The sequence below is a fragment of the Drosophila eugracilis genome, unplaced genomic scaffold, assembly GCF_018153835.1.
Source record: "Drosophila eugracilis isolate 14026-0451.02 unplaced genomic scaffold, ASM1815383v1 contig_75, whole genome shotgun sequence".
NCBI classification, from domain to species: domain Eukaryota; kingdom Metazoa; phylum Arthropoda; class Insecta; order Diptera; family Drosophilidae; genus Drosophila; species Drosophila eugracilis.
In genome coordinates this window covers 2,596,042-2,617,781 of record NW_024573645.1, presented here as the reverse complement: position 1 = coordinate 2,617,781, position 21,740 = coordinate 2,596,042, and the positions used below count along the sequence as shown (strand labels likewise).

General features: G+C 41.9%; 2 protein-coding genes and 1 non-coding gene across 6 annotated transcripts; 1 reads left to right on the top strand and 2 right to left on the bottom strand.

The window, feature by feature from the left end:
* Positions 1 to 45: 45 nt before the first annotated feature.
* Positions 46 to 2,277, bottom strand: LOC108116587 (phenylalanine--tRNA ligase beta subunit). The gene is made up of 5 exons (XM_017228531.1): positions 2,093 to 2,277; positions 1,961 to 2,016; positions 1,741 to 1,898; positions 336 to 1,681; positions 46 to 276 (listed from the first exon to the last, which is right to left on the bottom strand). The coding sequence occupies exons 1-5, from the start codon at positions 2,148 to 2,150 to the stop codon at positions 125 to 127; spliced, it is 1,770 nt and encodes a 589-aa protein (XP_017084020.1). The 5' UTR covers positions 2,151 to 2,277; the 3' UTR covers positions 46 to 124.
* A 236-nt stretch (positions 2,278 to 2,513) lies between these two features.
* On the bottom strand, positions 2,514 to 21,343 carry LOC108116665 (myosin heavy chain 95F). Of its 4 annotated transcripts, none has more exons than XM_017228658.2 (18): positions 20,989 to 21,343; positions 8,826 to 9,020; positions 8,018 to 8,091; positions 7,827 to 7,956; positions 7,600 to 7,761; positions 7,278 to 7,540; positions 6,813 to 7,219; positions 6,004 to 6,748; positions 5,512 to 5,944; positions 5,207 to 5,448; positions 4,930 to 5,150; positions 4,641 to 4,871; positions 4,273 to 4,317; positions 4,062 to 4,106; positions 3,653 to 3,773; positions 3,470 to 3,587; positions 3,306 to 3,407; positions 2,514 to 3,242 (listed from the first exon to the last, which is right to left on the bottom strand). In XM_017228658.2, the coding sequence occupies exons 2-18, from the start codon at positions 9,010 to 9,012 to the stop codon at positions 2,965 to 2,967; spliced, it is 3,804 nt and encodes a 1,267-aa protein (XP_017084147.2). In that variant the 5' UTR covers positions 9,013 to 9,020; positions 20,989 to 21,343; the 3' UTR covers positions 2,514 to 2,964. The 4 variants fall into 4 exon arrangements, with proteins under 4 accessions (XP_017084147.2, XP_017084145.2, XP_017084148.2 ...); XM_017228656.2 differs by lacking the exon at positions 20,989 to 21,343 and adding an exon at positions 13,134 to 13,727; XM_017228659.2 differs by lacking the exon at positions 20,989 to 21,343 and adding an exon at positions 9,158 to 9,242.
* Positions 15,325 to 15,408, top strand: Trnal-uaa. The gene has a single exon. It is a non-coding gene; the product is annotated as a tRNA-Leu (tRNA).
* Positions 21,344 to 21,740: the final 397 nt, after the last annotated feature.

The following is a 21,740-nucleotide window of genomic DNA, read 5'->3' as shown; positions in this document are numbered from 1 at the left end:
TGTGGTCAAATGAATTGGGAAATATACAATTAAAGTCTCAATCAGTTTTTATTAAAATTATTTGTGATAATTTATTTGTGAACCTTTAGAAAATGTTAAACATTTTATTGATTGTTTAAATCTGTTAGACGAAAGGCTCAATGGTGAACTCAACCACTGAGCAGGGCGTGGTAAGTTCGAAGGCTTGCAGCACTGTTGGATGCAGGACACCAATCTTTCCAATGACCACGTTGTCGTACATGACATTAGCGCAGCGACCAGGGAAATAACTGGGATCTGTAAAGACAAAGCATTGGTGACTTCTAATCTCAAAAATTTCTGGAAAGGATTCTTACCCTCAGCTGCTTGGAGGTAATATCCTTTGGTCATGTTGGCCGTCTTCCAGGGCACAGAGAGCAGTTGCATCACGCGATCTAGGAGACCATGAACCACCTCAAAACCAGCAGTCTTGTTGCAGTTAACGGCACACACCCTTCGTTCATTACGGGCTCCAACTTCCGTGTTCTTATCCGCCACCACGACGTCGCTGATTTCGAAGAGTTTCAGTGGCAGGGGCATCTTACGATTGGCCACCAGAGTCTTGAGGAGACCCGGCAACAATGTCGTTCGTACCACCTGGAATTCCAACGTCTTGGGATTGCCGATATGCACAGCCGGCAGGTCTTCAATGTTCTTGTTCAACTTGCGACCAATATCATCCCGAGAGCAGAGAGTAAAGGTTAGCGCCTCGGTGAATCCCGCCTGGGCCACCTGTTCACGCAGTTGTTCGGTCAGCTTGTTGAGTGGGAATTGCTTGGCTATCTGCATGAAAGCCGGCAAGGATTTTTTAATGTTATTATAGCCATAGGCAATAGCTACATCCTCGTAGATGTCACAGGCGTGGATCACATCGTGCCTCGTAGGAGGAATCTTCACTACAAGCGAATCGCCATCCACCTTGGCCTCCAGATACATACGCGTCAGCATATCGGCCAACTTTTCCGCTGGCTCATCGATACCAATGTAGGCATTGGCACGCTTCACCGAGATCCGCTCCTCACGCACCTCCAACTCCGGATAGGAGAGCACGTTGCCATCAGGCTGCACCACATCGCACGGCTCAACGGTAAACTTCTGAGCGCAGTGCTCGGAGAAGAGGCAGACAATGGTGTCCAGCACCACCTTAGCCTTTGTTCGATCAGTTGCCGTGCACTCAATGAACACGTTTTTGGTCTTCAGCGAGATCTTGGAATGATCGCCGTTAATAATGGGCGGCAGCGACAGGACAACACGGTTGGCATCGTAGATTACGGGATAAACCGGAGAGTCCCGAATGATGGGCAAATATTGCTTTAGCTGGGCATGAGTGGCGTAGAAGTTCATTAGCTCGGCCCCAGTCATCTCCTTGGTTTGGTTAAGAGGCTTGAATTTAATCTGTTCCGGCGTTAGAGCTTCGTAGCTGAAAGGACCTTGCAAAGTGTCCAGATCGTGCGTTCCAATAGCCACCAGGGTGCGCTTGCGGCAAATGTTTTGGTGTAGCTTGTCCTGGAGATCGATAAAGCTATTGTAGGAAGCTTGCGTAAAAGTTACGTTGCGGAGCACAGCGGCTACAGCATACGGACGGATCTGCACCGTCGAAGGGTCAATCTTCAGCACTTGTCTCTTGACTGGCTCCACAAACTGAAACTTGGGAGGTTTTAGTCTGCAAAGGATACCATTCATTGGGTTTTCTTGATAAGACTCCGGCATTTCAAAACTCACTTGCCCTGGAACACCAATAGACCCGTAACCAGACCTTCCAGGCAAAGCAGATCGTATCGGTTGGCGGGTATATCTATTCTGTAGATTATCTCTTCGCTGGCATTCGCCGCCGCTGCCACATCGCCCTGTTCCTTGGTCAACATCTGCTTCTCCGTGGTCTAGGTAGATAATTTAACTGGTTTAACTATGTTTTTAATCAGTTTTGTTTAAGATCACCTACCACTTCATCTAGCTCCAACCCGAATGCAAAACACAGCTCCTGGAATTCGTCATCGGCTGCGGTAAAGGGGTAAACATTAGTGTACTCCACACTCGATGAAAACGTGATTACACGTGGACTCCTGAAACTCACTATATGTCTTGCCGAGGGCCTCGAACAGCAGATCCCGTTTAACTCCAATGGTAGGCATACTGAATGGATCAAGTTTAGGTCCCGGGTTGGCTTTTAAAACAGGCAAATGAAATAAAATACAAATTTACTTCGGACCGGGAATTTATAGTGACCGTATATTTATATAAATATCGCATTCCGGCTAGTTGCTGAAGGAAATGGTCACCCTAATGGAATCTGCGTATGTCGGTCACACTGCGTCTAAGCTGCACTGCTTTACCGATAAATTTAAATTAACAGAAACCGTTATGTACAAAACTTTTAGCGCAGTTTGTGTTAAAATATTAAAAAATCTCTCTACCTTTTTTTTTAGTTTGTTCGTTACGTTGCTCACACCCACCTTGCGTTGTTATATTTTACACTTTAAAAACCAAAATAACCATTTATGTACTTCAAATATTTATTTTTAAAATACTGTAAAATATATATATTCAATTATGTAAATACATCGCAGTGAACTAAATACACAATTTAAATAGTACTTCGTTAAATACTAAATACAACTTGCCGTTTCCTTTTACATCATAAGATTCACTTAATCAGAGTTATATATTTTCATATAGCTAAATGTATAAGGCCCCCTCAACAGTCCGGGCGCACAAAATGAGCGGTTAAAGAAACATGGGATCAAAATCAAAATTAAAAGCTCGACATGTATAGTAGAATATAGTTATATTTACTAAAAAAGGTTTAATGGACGTGGTCGCTCTTTCTGTAAAATTTGACTGGCAAAAAACTTATTTTGAAATTTCATTAGTTACTAATTTTGACCTGTTGACCACCGTAACGGCATCGTGTTTGATTAATGCAGTGCCTGTTCGTTTTTTGGGGGTCTACTGTTGTATCTGCATGGGGGCAGTTGGTCCATTCGGCTTTGCGCCCAGATTCTTGTAGGCCTTGCCCCCGTTACGTTCCCACTCGCGATTAAACTCGTGCTCCAGGATCTCAGCACCTCGTTTGCGTGTCAGACCCGTCTCTTCCAGGCTCAGTTCGCACATCTGCATGTCGTCCGTTCCAGCCACCAGCAGAATCGGTGGCTTATCTGCATGCAGTTCCATCTGGCGAGCGATCCATTGGCCATCAAAGTGGGCATACCACAGGCCGCGTTTGGCTGTAACAGTTCAAATTATAACATTTATATTACATATTATATTCTCTGGAGAATGACACTCACTGTTGTCCGGAGCATTGGCTCGCATGAAGGGAATCCGGAAGTAGCGATGCTGAGCCGTCACAATCTCCTGGATTGGCTGAACCAGGGGAGGCTGCTTGAAAGCTGCGATGGGAAGGAGGTGTATATTTAAAGATTTAATATTGGTCAATGTTATAGTTAGTTACCAGCTTCCATGACGCTGCGTGGGGCACGCTCGTTTTCATCCATGGTGGTGCGCTTACGGTTCTTTGCCTTCCAGGCATGGTACACCTTTAAGCGGCGATGGAACTCCTGGCGGCAGGCCTATAAGAAATACAGATGGTTTCGTATAATGAAAATAAATGATCATTTATTCTCCCAAGACTCACCTCCAGCAGTTCAATATCACAGGACGTGTTGATAGCATCACGCAGCTCCGAATACTTCCATTTGGACAAGTCGTACTTCTGCTTGCCCAGGGCCTGTTGTTGAGCCCGAACATTTTCCGATCTGCCACGAAGATAGTAACATTAATTAGGATAATTTTAACAAAATGGGAAACATAGACATCAGCGCAAGCAAAAAAAGTGAGTCATTGATGGCATCAAATGTTCATAGTGACAGGATACAAAAGAATCGAAGAAAGTCAACAACTAAAAGCCAATGGGATTTTTCTAATAGTAAAAGTAGTAGTAGTATTATATTACAGATGCTTTCGATTAGTGGGCATGAGCTCATTACTTTGGGTGTTAGTAATTTAGTTAGTATGAAATGATTTCAAAACCAGCACCAACTCACTTATTCAAGTACCGCGAAGCAATATTTGACACAACTTGTGAAAAACTTTTTCAAAAATATACAGAAAGTAAAGAAGTTAAAGAAGTAAAGTTTTTTTTTTGTTTTTTTTTTAGGTGAATCATAGTCCAATTAGTGTTTTTGGGAAAGCAAGAAAAGATTGACAAAATTTACAAGAGTTGGAGACATAGGTAATTCATAAAGCGTGCTATACCTGATCAGTTTGTTGGAACCCATGGGAGACGCGTCATTGACACCACTGTGTTGTGTTCGTTGGATTGGATTGTGTTTTGGGTGGTGGTGTATATTCGTTGGGGATAGTGTGGAGTGGATTCCGTGTAAGGGGAAAGGAAAAAGTTTGTGAGTTATATATAATATTTATATAAGAGTATTTATAATTATATGTACAATATTATATTCTTTTCTATTGTTTAATCAAAAAGATATATCACTATTAATTTTGTTTAAGTTCCAAAATAGTTCAGAAAACCCATTTAAAGATCAATAAAACATTACAAAACCCCATTTTAACTCTCAAAATTAGTTTTTGCCCCATTATTTTTGGACTATATGATTACATACTTGCGGATGACTGGCGGACTGTCCTCCACCTGACCGTTAGACTCGTTGGCCAAACGCAGGGCCAACTCATGATCGCGGCGTTCCTGTTCGAGTTGCTGTCGGTACTTGGCATCGTCCTTGGCCTCCTTCTCCAACTGCTCCTGCAGCACCAGAGCGGCGCGACGATCCTCCTCCTCCTGGCGCAGTCGTTGGGCTTCGGCAGCCTTGCGGCGGGTTTCCATCTCGGCCTTGCTGTAAATTAAATTGAAGATTAGTTAGGAGTTAAAATCTCAATTAAACTAATACTCACAGTCGCTTGTTCTCGATTTCCTCGCGCTGACGCTGCTCCTCCGCCTCCTTGGCAGCCCGCTCGGCCTCCAGGGCCTCTTGGATCTTCCGCAAACGCTCTTGCTCCTCGGCCTGCTGTTGCTCCTTTAGTTTGGTGTTCAGATCCACGGTGAGCTTGTTCATATTGGCCATGACCACGGTGTACATGGAATCCATTTCGCGTTGAGTGATGCGGGGATTCATCTATGTGTGGATTTAAGGATCAGTAAACGAATGGAGTTGAAGTCACTATATCTCACCTTGATCTTCTTGATGGCATCATCGATCTGCCTGTAAATATCATTCACCCCACTGACGATCTCATCCCGTCCCATTTTCAGCCCACTGGCTATTTCGATTGTCTTGAGCGTATTTGTTCGGATCTTATTGATCTTTCCAATTCCCTGGTAACGTGGGCGATGCTGCTTGCGGGCCAGGAAGCCACGGGCAATGCGCTGGGCTATCAGGACACACTTGTTACGATAGATGATGCGATTGCGCACTAAATGAGATAAATTAGGATTATAATATATCCATATAATATGGATTAAAAGACAACACTCACGTTTGATTACGCACAGCGCTCCCAGTGCGGACTTGACCCAACGAGATCGAATCAGCCACTTCTTGACCTTAGCCACTATGGCCAGCATGTTCTCCGGATCAGAGCGCATGATACGGTCAAACTCCACAAATTTTCCTGGTCGGAAGAAGACTTTAGTGATACCGAACTTGAAGTCCTTGGCGCTCAGATTGAGCGACTGGAACATGGCTTCGCAGAATGTGCGAGCCGGCAGTGAAACCAATTCTGGCGGCAACACCGACTTGTACATGCTGTAAAGATCCGCAAAAAGAACACGCGATGGATAGCCGTGCTCCATGAGCTCCAGCACGGAAATAGTGCCCGAACACTTTAGTTGGGCCAGCGCCAGGCTGCCCTCAAATTGACGGTCAATCATCTTGCTGTTGGGCTTGATGCAGCGGATAAAGTTGGTGCCCTAAAAAGGAACATTCATTAGGGTATGGTTTCATCCGAAAAGTAGTTAATAACACTTACATTCTGCTCTAATTTCTCCATCAGCTCGCCCAGCTGTGTTTTGAATTTGGAGCCCACAGATATGAAGTTGAGCTTGCCGCGGATTGATGTGCTGCTGCCCGAGGGGAACAAAGTCTGCAACAAGGGATTGTCGCACTCCTGTACCAAACCCTCCAACGATGCGTGCAGGGCGTCGTTGTTCTTCTCGATGAATTGCTCCGTGTTGTAGCACACGGCTCCGGCAAAGTGGCGCACCAGGAAGCCCTCCTCATCCCGCAGAGTGCGGTGGGCCTTCAGACGAGAGGATCTTGGCAGTCCTAGACGGTAATGATTTGCCCAGGACTTGTGCACCTCGGCGGTGAAGTGCGAGTACGAGGGCTTGGGCAGCTTGGACTCCTCGTCGAGCAGCGTGAAGATGCCATTCGACTTGGCTTCAATCAGTTCGATGATGTCCTGGTTGTCCGTAAACGTGATCTCCGGCACGTTGAGTCCTTCCCGCTTGTACAACTCCTGCTCGTTCTTCAATATGTTATCGTTGAAGAACTTCTGCAGCTTCTCATTGCAGTAATTGATGCAGAACTGCTCAAAGGAGTTCACCGTGAAGTACTCAAAGCCAGCAATATCGAGCACACCAATATAGAAGTTCGAGGCCTGGAAGGGAATGCTCTGGTTGATAAGACCCACGATGCGATCGAAGAGGCGGCTGTAGATGGCCTTGGCCAAAGCATCCCGAGCATTGCTTGCCTCGTAGATCTTTAGAGGAACCCTGCAAGTATGGAGTGATTGGTCATATAAGGATTACCATAGATCCCCTCCATCAAGATCCTTACATGATAACCGTGCCCTTGAAGCCACCTCCCTTGCTCTGCATCACTCGGGAAACCAGAGCAGTACGCAGCTCTGTTTGATCCACACCCAGCAATCCACTGGTGATGGTCAAGGATTGCTCAGATGCCTCCGACACCTGACAGCCACCACGCACATCGTCGGGTATCTCCTCGAAGGCAATGTTGCCCAGGTGGAGCACAGCTGCCACCAATGAATAGATTCCCAGCTTCTCTGCATCCGACAAACCCAGACGACCCAAAGCCTTGTCCAGGTTATGGAAGTGCTGATAATCATCGATTATCGGATCCTTGAGCGGTCCCTTCTGCTGGTGATTCTTGGACTTCTGTGAGCCCGGTATTAGCTGTTCCGTCTTGGCGTTGGCAAAGTACTGCGTGCAACCGGAAAGGTACTGCCAAAAAAGATAAAATCAATTAGAAGGAGTAAAACTTAAGGATCCCAAGACTTACTCTATAATCATCTGGCTTTCCCAAACTCAGTTTGTCCCGCAGCTGCTGCGGGGCTCCAGCTAGGAGCATGTAGAAAACATGATAGTTTCGCTCCTCGGCGCTCTGCGTGCAGATGCGACTCTTCTCCAGCAGGTAGTGCGATATGTAACCCCCGACCACCTGGCACTTGGCATCGTAGTGCACCTCAATGAACTTGCCGAAACGAGAGGAGTTATTGTTCCTAGTGGTCTTGGCATTTCCAAAGGCCTCTAGCACGGGATTGGCTATGAAAAGATATTAAAATTAATAGATATTCCTTAAGTATTATAACTACAAGACTAACCATCCAATATCTTGGTCTCTATGGGGCCGGCACTGTCGTGCGAATAGCACAGGTATTTGAGCAGGTATTTAGTGGACTCTGTCTTTCCGGCACCCGACTCCCCGGAAACGATGATCGACTGCGACAGCTTGTAAACCCGCATATCCCGTATGGCTTTATCCGCTAATATTTGATCATCAAATCAGTTATATTATCTTATATCCATATTATCAATCAATTGAACTTACCAATGGCAAAGACATGAGGAGGCAGTTCACCCAAAGAACGGCCATTGTACTTCTTAATGGTATCGGGTGCGTAGAGCTCCTTGATCTCACGGTACGGATTCACGGCGATTAATATGTTGGCCACATATGTCTGCAAATGAAGTGCTTAAGTTAGTTCCATTTTTCGGCTAGTTCTTAGTTTAATTACTCACGTAGATCTTGTCTTTGTAGTAACGTGTTTTCAAATTGTCCAGAAATGTGGCCTCGTTGAGCAGCATGAGTTCGCCTGAAATATATAAAAATCAACTGGGTTAGTAAAACGCTGGAAATTATACGGGTTTTATGGCCCAAACCCCCCGACCACTTTCACCCGACCGACTGAAGGGTTCGGAGGTCAGGTAAGCAAGCGTAGCTAACGATTGCCTCATTCCAGGCTAAAGACGAATAGGGTTAAGATATACATACAGCATTTTGCAAGATCTATGGGGTTTCTCTCGCTCAATTTGAAGCTAATTCACTGAACAATGTTCTTCTAAATAAATGGTATCGTTTGCGTGAAAGCGATCTTATCAAGTTGATAGATAAGATCTCTACCTGCTGCAGAAATATGCTTACGTATTATGATATATATTCAAGATCACGAACGTTCGATATCTTAATCTTTGTCCTACTGAACTCTTTGCGTGGCTTCGCTTTATTGACTCACAAAAATAATACTTTATGATTAATTATTTCTATAAATTTTTAAAAATGTTTACAAAACTCGGACTGTGGAGAAATGCTTAAATGTTGTACGATTTGGTTTGAGTAACTTTAACTCCTAACTTGTTAGATTTTTTTGAAAGAAAATTTGAAAGCACTAAAAGTTAACAAAAATCAATTTTGGTCATTCTTTCACATTCTTGCCTGTCTTATATAATCTTCCGGCTAGATAAGACCATGAATGGAAGCTTCGTCATATCTTTTTTAATTTTTGAAAATTTCTATAAAACATTGATGTTCTCGATTTATAATACTCACAGTTATCATCGTGATCCTGCGGACCCTCGCATGAGGAGTGAATGTCATCGAAATGACACGTGCGCTTAGGATACTTCCGATCGGTGGGGGTAACCTCGAACTCCTTGGTGCCGATCTCCGTGATCCGGCCCTGTATGTAGCCCTCGGCGGCATCTCGCACCCACACCAGTTGGGTGTCCTCCAACATTTTACGTACTGCAAAAAAAACACAAATCACGAAGTTAAAAACGATTTTCATAAAGTAAAAGTTGAAAAGTTTAGTTTTACATTTATTATGTCAGGTAATAACGTATGGCGGCGGGAGCAATATCAATGCGAAAAATCTTATCTACCTCGTACTACCAACACTGAGACAACCAAGAACCGAGAATTCGACCAGGAACGCTCCTCACTGGTTGAGTGTGGAAAGACAAGTGAGTGGAGCGATCGGCTGGAGAGATTTTCTGTGTGGCTCTCTTAGAGTCATTAGGGTTACCGGAGCCGGTGTTTTGTGGCCATTTTACCTGTGAGGGCCTCTCTCTGTTCTCCCTCTCTCTGCCTCTCTGCATCTATGCCTTTCTATATTAGTAGTGGTAGTACCTTCCTCTCCCTGGTTACCATTGTTCTCCAACTGCTGTCGCTGTGGCAGTTTCTGTTTTTCGTCTGTCTCCGTTTATTTCGCCTTTCGTTTATGTCTATTCGCTGGTTACCTTTCTTGGTCATGCACTGCCTTCTGACTCATGGGTGTAGTGTCTGTGTAAAGCGGTTGATAAGCCCCACAACAACAGTCACGGTCGGAATAATAGTGCTGCTGATTGGCAAATTACGGACTATTAATGAAAACTGAATAACTGACCAGATGATAAGTAAGATATTTTAAATCTTTTTCACTTTCTATTAAAGACTTATTAATCAGTTCAGAAAGAGCTAACACAAGTGTTTACCTTATGTAAATGTATGTATGTTATGTATCTATCTATATGGTTTCTATCTTAACCTGAATAACTCCCAGTAGATAACAATATTTGCTTTTTATGAAAGACGCTATAACTACTACAAATTTGCCGTGTAATGTACTTATCCATCTTCCCGTAGGTGTACGACCTTGTTATGCGATTTGCCAAACACCTAGCATCAGTCGCATGTATGTGCAAATGTATGTATGTATGTTCATATGACCAAACCGCAAGCTCTCATTTACAGCTAGCTTTGGAGCTAGAGCTCTATATCTGGGCACCTTTCCCGACCGATATCTGATTTCGGTAAGCGAGACAGTGACGTTGGACTATTATTGTTTTAGCGAGCGCGTCAAGGTGAAATTCATTTATTCAGCTCTCGCTAGGTTAATAGTGTGCCTGCCCTTTTCCCCGATCTTTGTCAACAATGCAGTGCATCCAGATTTCCATGTACCATGTACAATATCCGTAGTGTTCGTGTGTTATTGCGACAAAATGTAGGGGAAACACAATGGCTTTTCTGTTTGAGTTTCAGTTTGTATACCCCACATCATCTCCCGCATTCATCAAGATAAATTTGCCGCAAAGTGCTAAATTATTAAATGATTGTTAAGCCTTATTTTGTTTTGCCAAATGAGTCAGTTTGGTCTTTGTGTGACTTTTTGCTTTGACTGGTGAGAATCAAATAGAGAGACTACGATTCTGCCGATGCTGAGATACTGGTTTTCGAGTGTGGGTGTATCTCTTATAGATCTGCAGTTATGTCTGTCATTTAGAAAACGTTTAGTAAAGACAGATGTGTGAAAAACAGATGTGCATTTGAGGCTTTGTTTGGTAAACAATCTTTTAATAACTGTCTGGCTCTTTTTGTTTCGCTATTTAAACACTCTTGACATTTCATTTCAAGTTAGTTTCATTGGCTAATGACTGTTGATATAACTGTCTTAATCGAATGATTCATTTTGAAAGCTAAAGAAAGATTTACTTTGGGCTTAAAACAGATGTCTTGTGTGTCTTATGTATTAATATTAATAGTTTCTAACATATACAGATATTAGAAGTAGATGGTTCTGCTTTTTTAGAAATCCATTTCGTGTTGACTCATGAATCCCTTTTAGTTTGAACCTTAATTTAATTCAACTAATTCAGGACACGACAAACCCATTGAATTGAGAATTAAGTCAAGTCTTATCGAACTAGAAATATTTAATGCAGTTAACAAAAATGAGTCATGTTGCTCGGGTTTTTCCCCCAACTTTTTGGTTTATGCAGCCTTAGGGTGGGCACTTAATGAAACTTCAATCTCATGCTGATATCAAAGTGTTGTTAACAATTTATGGACTGCAATGTATCCATCATAATTAGCCCAGTTTGTGGAAAGAAAGAAAGCGGAGCTTAACCCCAGACATATGCCTGAAACCGCATTATAATGTGCCCAGGCAAATTAACAACAATTACTCAGACAATTTAACATAATCTTGATTATGCAGAGAGCAAAAAATAATGATTGGCAAGGCGATAGAGGGGTTTTTTTTTCTTCATCCATTTTTCCATATGCAAGACACACAGCCACAATCACGGCCACGTTGTCGCCTTCTCCTGGGTCTTCAGTCTTCTGCTTTCGCATATGGTGTATATGTATGTTTGATCCACTTGAATCTGCTGCAAGCATGAGATGGCGGCATAAATTACAAATTGCGCAAAAAACAAGCACACACAGAGCATGCTCAAAAAAAAGTAGCAAAGAGTTGCCTAGGAACCGAGAGCTGGAGGTCTGAAAAAAAGAAGCCAGCGTTTGATGGCCGTTTATGGGGGGCAGAAGAACTGGCCCGGTTGCATTCTTGGCGACGACTAGGCATGGAAATGCAAGCCCCAAGTCCCCCAGATTCCCACTCTTTTTCCCACTCAAGGCGACACTATGGAAAATGTTCTTTCCGGACTTTGAACATCATTTTCTTGGCACTTGCAGTTTGAAATAACTACTTAATGCAAACTTTCAACAGGGAAAGCAAGTAATTATTCGGAACGAAGTTTTAATTTTTGTATTTAGATGGTAAGCTAAAAAGGTATTTTGTTAACTCGTAAAGAAATAAATCCTAAATTAAAGTTTAAACAAAACTTAAAAAGATTTTCTCCAAGTGCGGACAACGCAACCAAGTGTGGAAGCACTAAATGACTTGGCGGTGGAGGAAATACTTCAAGACGACATTGACAATGGACAAGAGCAGAAGCAAAGGTGTGGAAAAAATCAAGAACACACAGTGGCAAATGAGTGAAGGGGCAAGGGATCCCAAGAACAGCCAAGTCATGTTCAAGAAGCTTATGAAATGTGAAGCCGGACCGACCGAACCTTTTGTGCTCCTTAAATGATGAAGTGCAGCCTGAATGGGCGACACCTGCTGCAGCCTAACAGGCTTATTTGGTTTTGGGCCAGGGCCTACCATGCGTATACGTAATCCGAGCACATGCAATGACCCCACGACCCGCGTTCTAAAACCCAAACCCAAACTCAAACCACAAGCTAAAGCCAGGTCCGAATAGCAATTAGCCAGTAGCTAAGCCCGCAAAGCTGACGCCTCTGCGTGATTTTCTTGAAAGGAATGGAACAGACAATGTTTACTTGCGAAAATTGGACGGAGTGGGTGTTGTTGGGTGTGATATCATCGTTTACTCTGCTCATGGTTTCGCCCTCTTCCGCCCAAAAGCAAAACAAAAAACAAATTGTTGCGTGTCAGCGTTTTATTATTGTAATTTTCTCCGCTTTCGGAAAACTTGCGCACAGTTTTCCTATTTGTTTTCATTAAGTTTTAGTCGGTATTCGTCATTGTCTGTTCTGGAATTAATCAAAAGTGGCAAGTCATTGAACTGGTAATGCATTTTCTTTGCGTGCATTATCCGTGCTATCTGGATTATAAATATTCTTAAGAATTTGGCCGATATGCAGATATCAGGTAAGATCCTTCACCTTTTAAGCAATATTAAAAAGTGTTATTGTTTTATAGACCTAATCATTTTTTGAATGCATTTTCTTGTAGATTAAAAACGTTATCGGTTATACAGATACCAGTATCAAAGCTGAACCTTGCAATATAATCATAAAGTTAAAATTACTAAGTGAGCTAAGTACAAAAAATATACAAAATAAAGACATTAATTTAACCCTCTTCTACAAATTAATTAAATTTACAATCAGTACATCACACTAACTGCAATTTAATTAGGTTTTCACACGAACGTTTCCAGTTATTACGACACCTAATTAACATCGTTTGTAGATCACCAAATGAAATGCTTAAAGAGAAGCCATTGCCAACTCTTAATAATGTCTGGCGATAAGATTGCTTGGCAATTAAGCCAAGTTAATTGAACTCACCCGTGCTGGCCGAGTGCACCGGATTGTTATTGGCATAGAAATCCATTTCGGGGCAGCTCAACTGCAGACCAGAAGCCTCAATAGGTTAATTGCAGTGCAATGCACTGGGGCGAAGTCTTTGGCACTCCAAAAACGAAAAAAGGGCAAGAGGGAGGAGTACGAATAAGGGTGCCGTGTGAGTCACCACGACGGGGGTTGACTGTTTATGAAACCGTTCGGGATGAGACTGGTTAGTTTTTTTGTTGATTTCTTTCGACTACCACAAATGCTGCAGTGACAATTGATTTTCACTTTGGCGCTTTTCACTATCGATTAAAATCTTTCCACACACTGGCTGGCAAACTTTGGCCCATCCACGCTGGATTATCCAAGAGATGCACAGCTTTTCACTTTTAATTGAATTTTCTCACTTGGCTTATGGCCATTGCACAATTTATGGCAATTTCTGACCTACATTAAGAGATAAATATCATGGAAGATCGAAAGCAGATGCGTTTTTGAATGTATAATATCTAGGAAAATCAGTTGCGATGCTGAACTTTTGACTCTGAATGCAACGGCCAATGTATCTGTTATTGTTGCTGTTTACGAAGATGATGATGATGACGATGATGAGGTTTCCACAGCTGCTGTTGCCGTGCAGTTTTCACCCAGTAACCGAGTTCTACGATTCGGGCAACCGCCCCGAAAAAATACAAAAACCGATTGAGAATTATAAGAGGGCGACACGTGGCGTGACGATTGCAGCAAACTCGCGACATGCACTGCGGATTGGATGACCGGATTCTGGGCAGGATGCCCCTCATCGTAACTCGGGGTTGCTGCTCATCGTGTTTGTCTCTCTCTCTGTGTATATATCGTATACGGCATTCGGCTTCGTTAACTTCCAAGTGCGCCGAATCCGCAATTACCGATGTCGGCGAGTGGGTGGCACAGTAATAATTCCAGCTGCGTGCCAGGCACTTTTTCTTTTTTTATGTACAAAATGTTTTTTTTTATTATTTGTTTGTGCCCCAATTTGGGAGCGGGACCAAACAATGGCACCCGTGGCACTTGCCTCAAGTGCGGCGGAGTCATTGGAGCCGGTCGATGTTGCACCAGGAAGCCTCGCGGCGCTGCAGCGCGTGAATAACAACTTCTGGATTTGTCTGCATATACAGCAGGGGCCAACCTTGTAGTTCTCGGAATATTACGTTTTTAGAATTTTAATTAAAGGGGCATTCTAATCATTAGAATCAATACGAAATGTTAATTATAAAAATAGACAGAAAAATGTACGTTTTTATCGTTAAAGTAATCCCAATTTTATTTAGAATTGCTGACCGCAAATGTATGAATAATTGTCATATATATCCCTAATTCTATAGCTATCCCGCGGTGCTTATGTTTCACTCCAATTGGCGAATTGAGTTATTCATACCCCATGGACGCAACAGCTGCTTGACAGGCATTCAACAAGGGCTGTTATACCACATAGAATGGGGCACAAGGGTTAGGTTAGGTTCAAGCTTTCTACGCTCCTCGAATGCTTGTAAACAAAGCGATTAGGATGGGAACAACAAAACGAATCTGAGACGGATTAGCGATTCTGTTTCCGTAAAGATGCATCTGATAGCGGCATCACAAAAGCTTTCGCAGAAGCTTTCTAAAAAGCAACGGAGAGAGCAGTTCACTGGGCTGTGACGTACCACCTAAACTGCGGCAGGGGGAGGAATTGGCGTCCATTGTTTGCCTATCTCGCGTACTGTAATCACTTGATCAATACCAGCAAACCAAACGAAACAAAGCGAAATGAGAGGGAAATTGGCGAGGTTAGATTTTTTGCTCGAGTGCAGCAAGGCATTCTAAAAAAAACATCTTATTGGAAATGCATAAATGATTTGTTTTTGGACCTCAAAGATCCTAGGTTCGATTCTCAGTCAAGGATGTCAGAATTCCACTTTGAATATTTTTTTCTTCCCTAAGCATTTCAAAATTACGATCAAGTAAATATTTAATGAACCATTTATGTTAGCTCGTTAATAAGAATACCCTTATATTATTAAAATTAAGGGGTACCAGTGGCATATAAACATATAAAAGAGGCGGAAATCACCCCCTTTGTGTACTTAGCATATAAAAGAATCAAGAATGGTACTGTCTGCCAGGCAGCCGTTCACTTGTATAGCTCTTTTGTCGACGTCCCTGCACAGTCAGGTTGGCCGAGCGGTCTAAGGCGCCAGATTTAAGCTCTGGTTCTCGAAAGAGAGCGTGGGTTCGAACCCCACACTTGACAAATAGCTGTGAGTTGTATACTCTTTTTTTTTCTGATTAATAATTTTATTTTACTTGTACATTTTTTTTTTTAAACCCATAAGCCCTCGCTAATTTATTAAATTTACAATTTTGTATCACAACTTCCCCTTTCATCACCAATGGAGCTTTTAAAACTCCGTGTAATTCTGTGTGTCATGGAAAAATGTTCTACCGTTCCGAGTGACGAGGTTCAGCTTCCGGTTTGGCCGAAAGAGCCGCCGGGCGATGACCAAAGCCAAAACCAAAAACCCAAACCAAACACAATAAATGACCGTTGTTACTTTGCCTTTACTGAATAATTAATAATCATGTTGTTCGTTATTACCCTATTGTTTTGGCATGCGCTTTGTTATGCATTCTGTTGCATTGCGCAATGTTCGTTAGAAATGGGGAAAATGAAAAACAGTTAAAGAAATGCACACTACGGTTAAGGGCAAGCTGTTGACCATAAGGGGTTTACCTATAGGGCTTAAATTGGAAAAGGTTATAATTAATGGGAGAAGCACATTTTCAGCCGCGTTGTTTATTTAATTTGGCTGGCGGCGAAACGTTGAGTGATGTGAAAAGATGATCTCCCAAAAGATACTGAGTATTTCAAATCAATTGAATTCAGATGGGGAAACTGGTAACGAAAATTATAAATAATTGGTGGAAACTGAAGCAAAGTTGGGGCAGAAGATTTGGATTCGTAACCCTATATGGTTTGTTTTTTATTATATCAATTTAAATCATTAAAGTTTATGGATTTTCTCGCTGTTGGTATACAAAATTGATTTTCTATAGCTTGTGAAATATTTTGGTTATCTAACGTATTGTCATTTAAGTCACTCTACTCTGTGACCCATTTCTTTTTGTGATTTTTGGTATAGCATATTTGTGTTACTTCCCGGTATAAACATAACCCGAAACAAAGAGAAGGAAAACGAGAAGACGAAAAATTATTATTGCAAGCGAAACAATTGCCATTATTTCATAACGAAAAAAAAAAGAAACCAAGCTCGTGTGCCATTCTACCACGGTGGAAAACCAAAACATTTCAAATTGCTTTTGGCTCACACACAAAGGAAAATTAAAGCAAAGTCGAAAACAAGACAGCGAACCACGAAAATTGTGTAATAATTGCGACACTTTCCTGGGTTACAGCCCATGAAGAACTGGAGGCAATTTGAGGCCAAAAGCGTTGTTCGGAAAAAGAAGCTCTGCTCGTACCGTTAGCAAATGGTTTGTGTCATTTTCAGCATTTCATTGGAATCCAATGAGCATTGTTGGCCAGATTGGCATTGTTTGCGCCGTGCTGGTGCTAACCATCGAGAATTGATCTCCTATGATACCAAAACCAGTTGCGTTCACCATTCCGGTCAGTTCCTTGACCATGCTCCGATATCAATATCAAGTTCAACCAGTCAAGACAGGCTCACGTGTTTAAGGAGCCGGGAAACGGGTCCGCGAGGATCGAGGGACGCACTAACGGTGCGACAGGTTCAGGTTCGTACCCGCGATTGTGCACCGCGGGGGCCTCAGAATGCACTGCGCCAAAATGTGTACTAACATATTAATCGGAATTTCGTCAATAAACCATCTCTATACTCATAAGCAGTGATAATAATAATCATTATGATTAACTTTATCTAATGATGTTATTAAAAACCAATATACAGAAGTCAAAACAGAAAATGAAAGTTACAAAACGAAGAGTCATTAAAATTGATTTCCAATATTAGAAGGTGATTTTCCCTGACTGTATTGGTTGCATCGCTGGGCAACCAGTTGAACTTGTTTTGGCCGCAGATTTTGCAGCTGCCAGTGGCCACCAAATGGGAGCACACTGATGAGTCACTACCCCGGCTAACTAACCCAACTTGGCCCATCCGAAATAATACAAAAAAAAGAGGGAAAATGGTCGAAAAAAGTCGAAAAGCAATTACACTTGCAACAATAGAAGCTGCAGCTGTAAAATTTATGGCCCAAACGTCACAGGAACATGATTTTGGTCTGCTTTAACGAAAGCGGGAAATGAAACGGTGACGGGGCCAGAGTTCACTGTACCGTAAAGCGTTGGCAAGCAAAACGCTGAGCATGCGCAAAAGTCACAACCGAAACAAGTTTTTCGTAGCGTTTTGTTCAATCTTTTGCTGTTATTTGCCATCTCTGTCTGTTTTTGTTTTGTTTTTAATTTTTTTTTTCGTTTTTTTTTCAATTATTTAGTTTAGTTTTAAGTTTTTCATGAGGGGCTGCCCCACAAATGCAGAGTCGAGTGCTTTTGGTTGCAGCGCGGGTTCAACGACTCGGAATTTATATATATAATGAAAAAAAAATAGGGGAAAGGGGATTTAAGGCGAAGAAATGACTGTTGATAGTTAAACGCCGAGCAAGTGGAACCAATTAATGCGGAGACCAGTCAAAAGAAGAAATCCGAAACAGCCGGAAAACTACCGACAATTGAAAAGCGTTTTTTTTGTTTGGTAAGCCAAACGGCAATTAACGCTGCCCGCTTCCTACAATTCGAAGATGCAATTAAAATGCAAATGCTGCCGCCTATTCAGAACCAGATTCAGTCTCAATTTCAATTCCGATTCTCATTGCCATTACCATTACCAAAACATTATCCGAGTTGTTCTCAGACGTTGATGGATTTGTTTGACGGCCCCATAACTCATTTTCCCCTGACACATGTTCACAGATTTTCCATATGGTGGGGACCTGCAAGTCGTTACTTTGCACTTGGCGGATATGTAAACTGAGTGAAAAAAAGAGAAGACATACGAAAGTGGGAACAATTTAAAGGCTGCTCTTCACTTTGTTTATTTTGGGTCAACATTTGGGGCTTTTGTTAGCCAGCCTTTGTTTTTTATTTGGCGGCTCTTCTGTTTGTGTTCCCAAATGTGTGTTATCGCTTCACATTTAATCTTATCTCCCTTTTCAGAGCAATTACTTGTTTGACGGTCGCCAGGCCAAATAAAAGGGAAATATAATTATTTTTGTCAGTTTCTTAGTAACTGGTTTAGGAATATTTATTAGTAAAACAGGTAGACCTAAAAAGCGATAAAAGCCAAACGATCTCAGACAGACGGGCCTCTTTCCCATCGAAATATTAAACTATGCAAATCTATAATCAGTATGTTTTATGGTTACAAGGTTAAAAATAGATTGGTGGTCATTAATCAAAAGAAAGTAACAGTTTTTGACGACAAACAAGCAAAGGTTACAAACGATGGCATTATGGATTATATTTGGTAAAAGAGGAAGTCATTTATAACTTTAAAAATACGCAAATTATAACCATAATGTATTCCTAAAGATATTAACTGTCAACTGGATTAATTTAAATTTTATTTTTAGATACTTTTTCTGTTGCACAATGACCTATATTCTTTAAAAATATATTTACAACGTTTAAGCAAATTTATTGCTATCAATATAAGTGGCTTCTTATCTTAGCTTAACTACATTCCAAGCCCTAAACCCTTTTGCAATGAGACATTCAGTTTGAATCACCGTTGGCGTTCGTGACATAGTCTTATCACGATTTTCTGTTTTTTTTTTTTCGAGCAGGAAACTAAAACGGAACTTTTCTTGCGCTCCCGCCGTCATCGTATATATTAATCCAAATTTTTTTAAAGCAGGTTGTTGCGTTAGCGAAACAGTAAATAGTAATACATAAAACAAGAGGTACATAAAAAAACAATCAGCGAAACCGCGATTGGAGTAAAATACATCTCGCACTATGCTAATCGACTATCAAAACAAAAGCTGCAATTAAACCACACACTCTCGGCTGACTTTCACTGCGAATCTCTAAACAATCGTCGGCCGTTTTAGTGTTTCTCTTTTTGTATTATATGCAAATTGATCTAACGCATCTCGAGCGTCAACTGGTGGCCACTCCAAAGTGGGTCTGCGCGTCGTCCGACTCTTTTGTTCAAAGCTGCCTGATTTTCGTGTGTTCCGCGTCCAGGGTTCGATATAATATAAGCAGCTGTCGGCGTTAACAATGGACGGGAGGCCATCGGGTAGAGATCAGGATCGTGATCCTGAGTCCTTCGGTTCCTGTCAGCTGTGTGGCGCGTGTTCTGTCGTGTTCGTTATCCGGCGAGGGGGTGGTCTGGATCCTGACGGGTGCAAGGGGGTTGGACAGGGCATGAGTGACAGCTAAGCACAGCGACAACAACAGGGAAACCTTCAGCGGACCGCAAAGGATCGGGAATTATACGCCAAAACACGTCGAAACAAGCACACCCTTAGGTGAGTATTAGGTGCTATGATACACGAATAGTAATATTCCATATATTATTCTAAGGAAACTGACTTTTAGTCTTAAAGAACTCATATTATAGATTAAAGTAAATGTGAACATTACAGAGGGATCTTTTGATGGTGTTGAATCACGAAGAAGAACACGGGAGTAAATAAGACTTAATTCTAGACACCCATACTAACATTCTTGTTTGTATTCCACATTCGATCCTCTTTAAAAAGGTTCCCTCACCCCCGAGAAAAGCAAATACCCTGGCCACATGAAAGGGTATCCTCGAACCCGTTTTATTGGCTTTAAAGTGCTTAAAATAGGATGGGCACGTCTGCTAACATGGACACGCATGCGCAAAGGAGCGGCGTCATACTCCATCTCCTTGTTTTTCTCCTTTTTTCCACATAAATAATCGAAATGTGCCTCGAATCGAGAAACAGGCTGTCGATCGGGGAGAACGAAACGACACTTGTGTCCCTGGACGGGGGCTCCAAGAAATGTTTGCTCATTTCCGCACTCAATTAAAATGGTCGGGACACAAATCTATCTTTGAGTTTGCTTTAAAAACTCAGCAACAGAGCAACAATAACAACAACAACTGCGAAGGCGACGTTGACATGGGGCAACATTTTGCCTGACTCAGCCTATAAATAGATATATTTCTCTCTGCTTTCCAGCGTTTATGTACTACATATGGTATATGGTATATGGTATGGTTGTGGGTGCGGAATGTTGCAGGAGGACAGCTGTGGGAATTGTAAGAATTGGTGGTGACATTTGCTGTTGCGACTGCGCTCTCTTTCTGTTTGATTCATGGTCACGTTTGCCCCTCAAACCGCCTCCTTTCTTCTCTTTCAGAACAATTAATATTTAAAGGCAAAAGGTAATACGGAATAAATATATCGATATAGATTATGGTATACTCTGGAAATCCAAGTTTATTACTATTTAGGTCTTAGTAAAAAAACTTAATTAATAAATAATAAGAAGTCAGTAGAGGGTAGAGGGTATATTTTATACTATTCAATACCAAACTATTTAAAAAACGATATACTACCCCTACTTGGGGTATAATCACTTCCGCATTTGCTAATCGATTCGTTGGTTGCACCACTTGCATATAGGTAACCGATTTTCGTGGGCAAGAATTTGCCAATGTCAGGCGCAATGTAAAAAGTGCAAGTCAACAGAAAGAGAAAGGTGGAAAATCCGCCTTCACAGGTGAAGACTCACAATCTGGCGTTCCAATGGGTTTCAATTTCCCAACCGTAATCCCGAAAAAAGGCAATCCTCGTGGAGATGGCGGGCACTTACCTTGGGTGCAGATCTCGCAGGGCGAATATTACTGGTGAATGGTGATTTTCTTTCCGGAGACGCACACAGACATTGAGGATGGAGCCAAATCACTAGGAATCGATCTCCTCCGTGGCTTTTGATAGGTTTATCTCGATTGATTGTCTTACTTTTCAAATTTAGAAATTAAAAATTTTCTCAAACGACACTATTCCGAAAATTTGATAAATTTTGAAGTATTTTCAGCTGGTTGTTGCGTTTTTCTTAGTTTAAACGGATTAGATTTGAATTTCAAGCGACGATCGAATGACGCGAGCGGTTCGGATCGCGTACCGTTGCGTTGAGAAATTGAGTCGAACTGAAACCCACTGTCAACAAACAAACAACTTTTGTTGCAGTTCGGACAAAAATACCACATCAAAAAACATGTTCGATGGCGTTCGATAGTGCGGTTGCTTCGGAAACGAGCTCGATTAAACGATTTGAATCAAGCTCAAACCGCTCAAAAAATCGCCTGCAAAGCAAAGGTTGCAGGCACATGGGCAACAATTACATTTACAATTAGAAGAGTTTATTCTTACCGTTTGTTAGTGAATTTTGTTTAAATCTTTAAGTAAACAACAAGTTTTCGGCAAAAAGAGAGTAAAGAAAATGAGTAGAAAAAACGCGCGCAACAGCTGAGCGTTAGAGATGTAACTAGTGACGATAATACTCACGGTCCACCACCACCTCTAATCTGTCAATTATATTTTACAGTGTGACCACCATGTGTT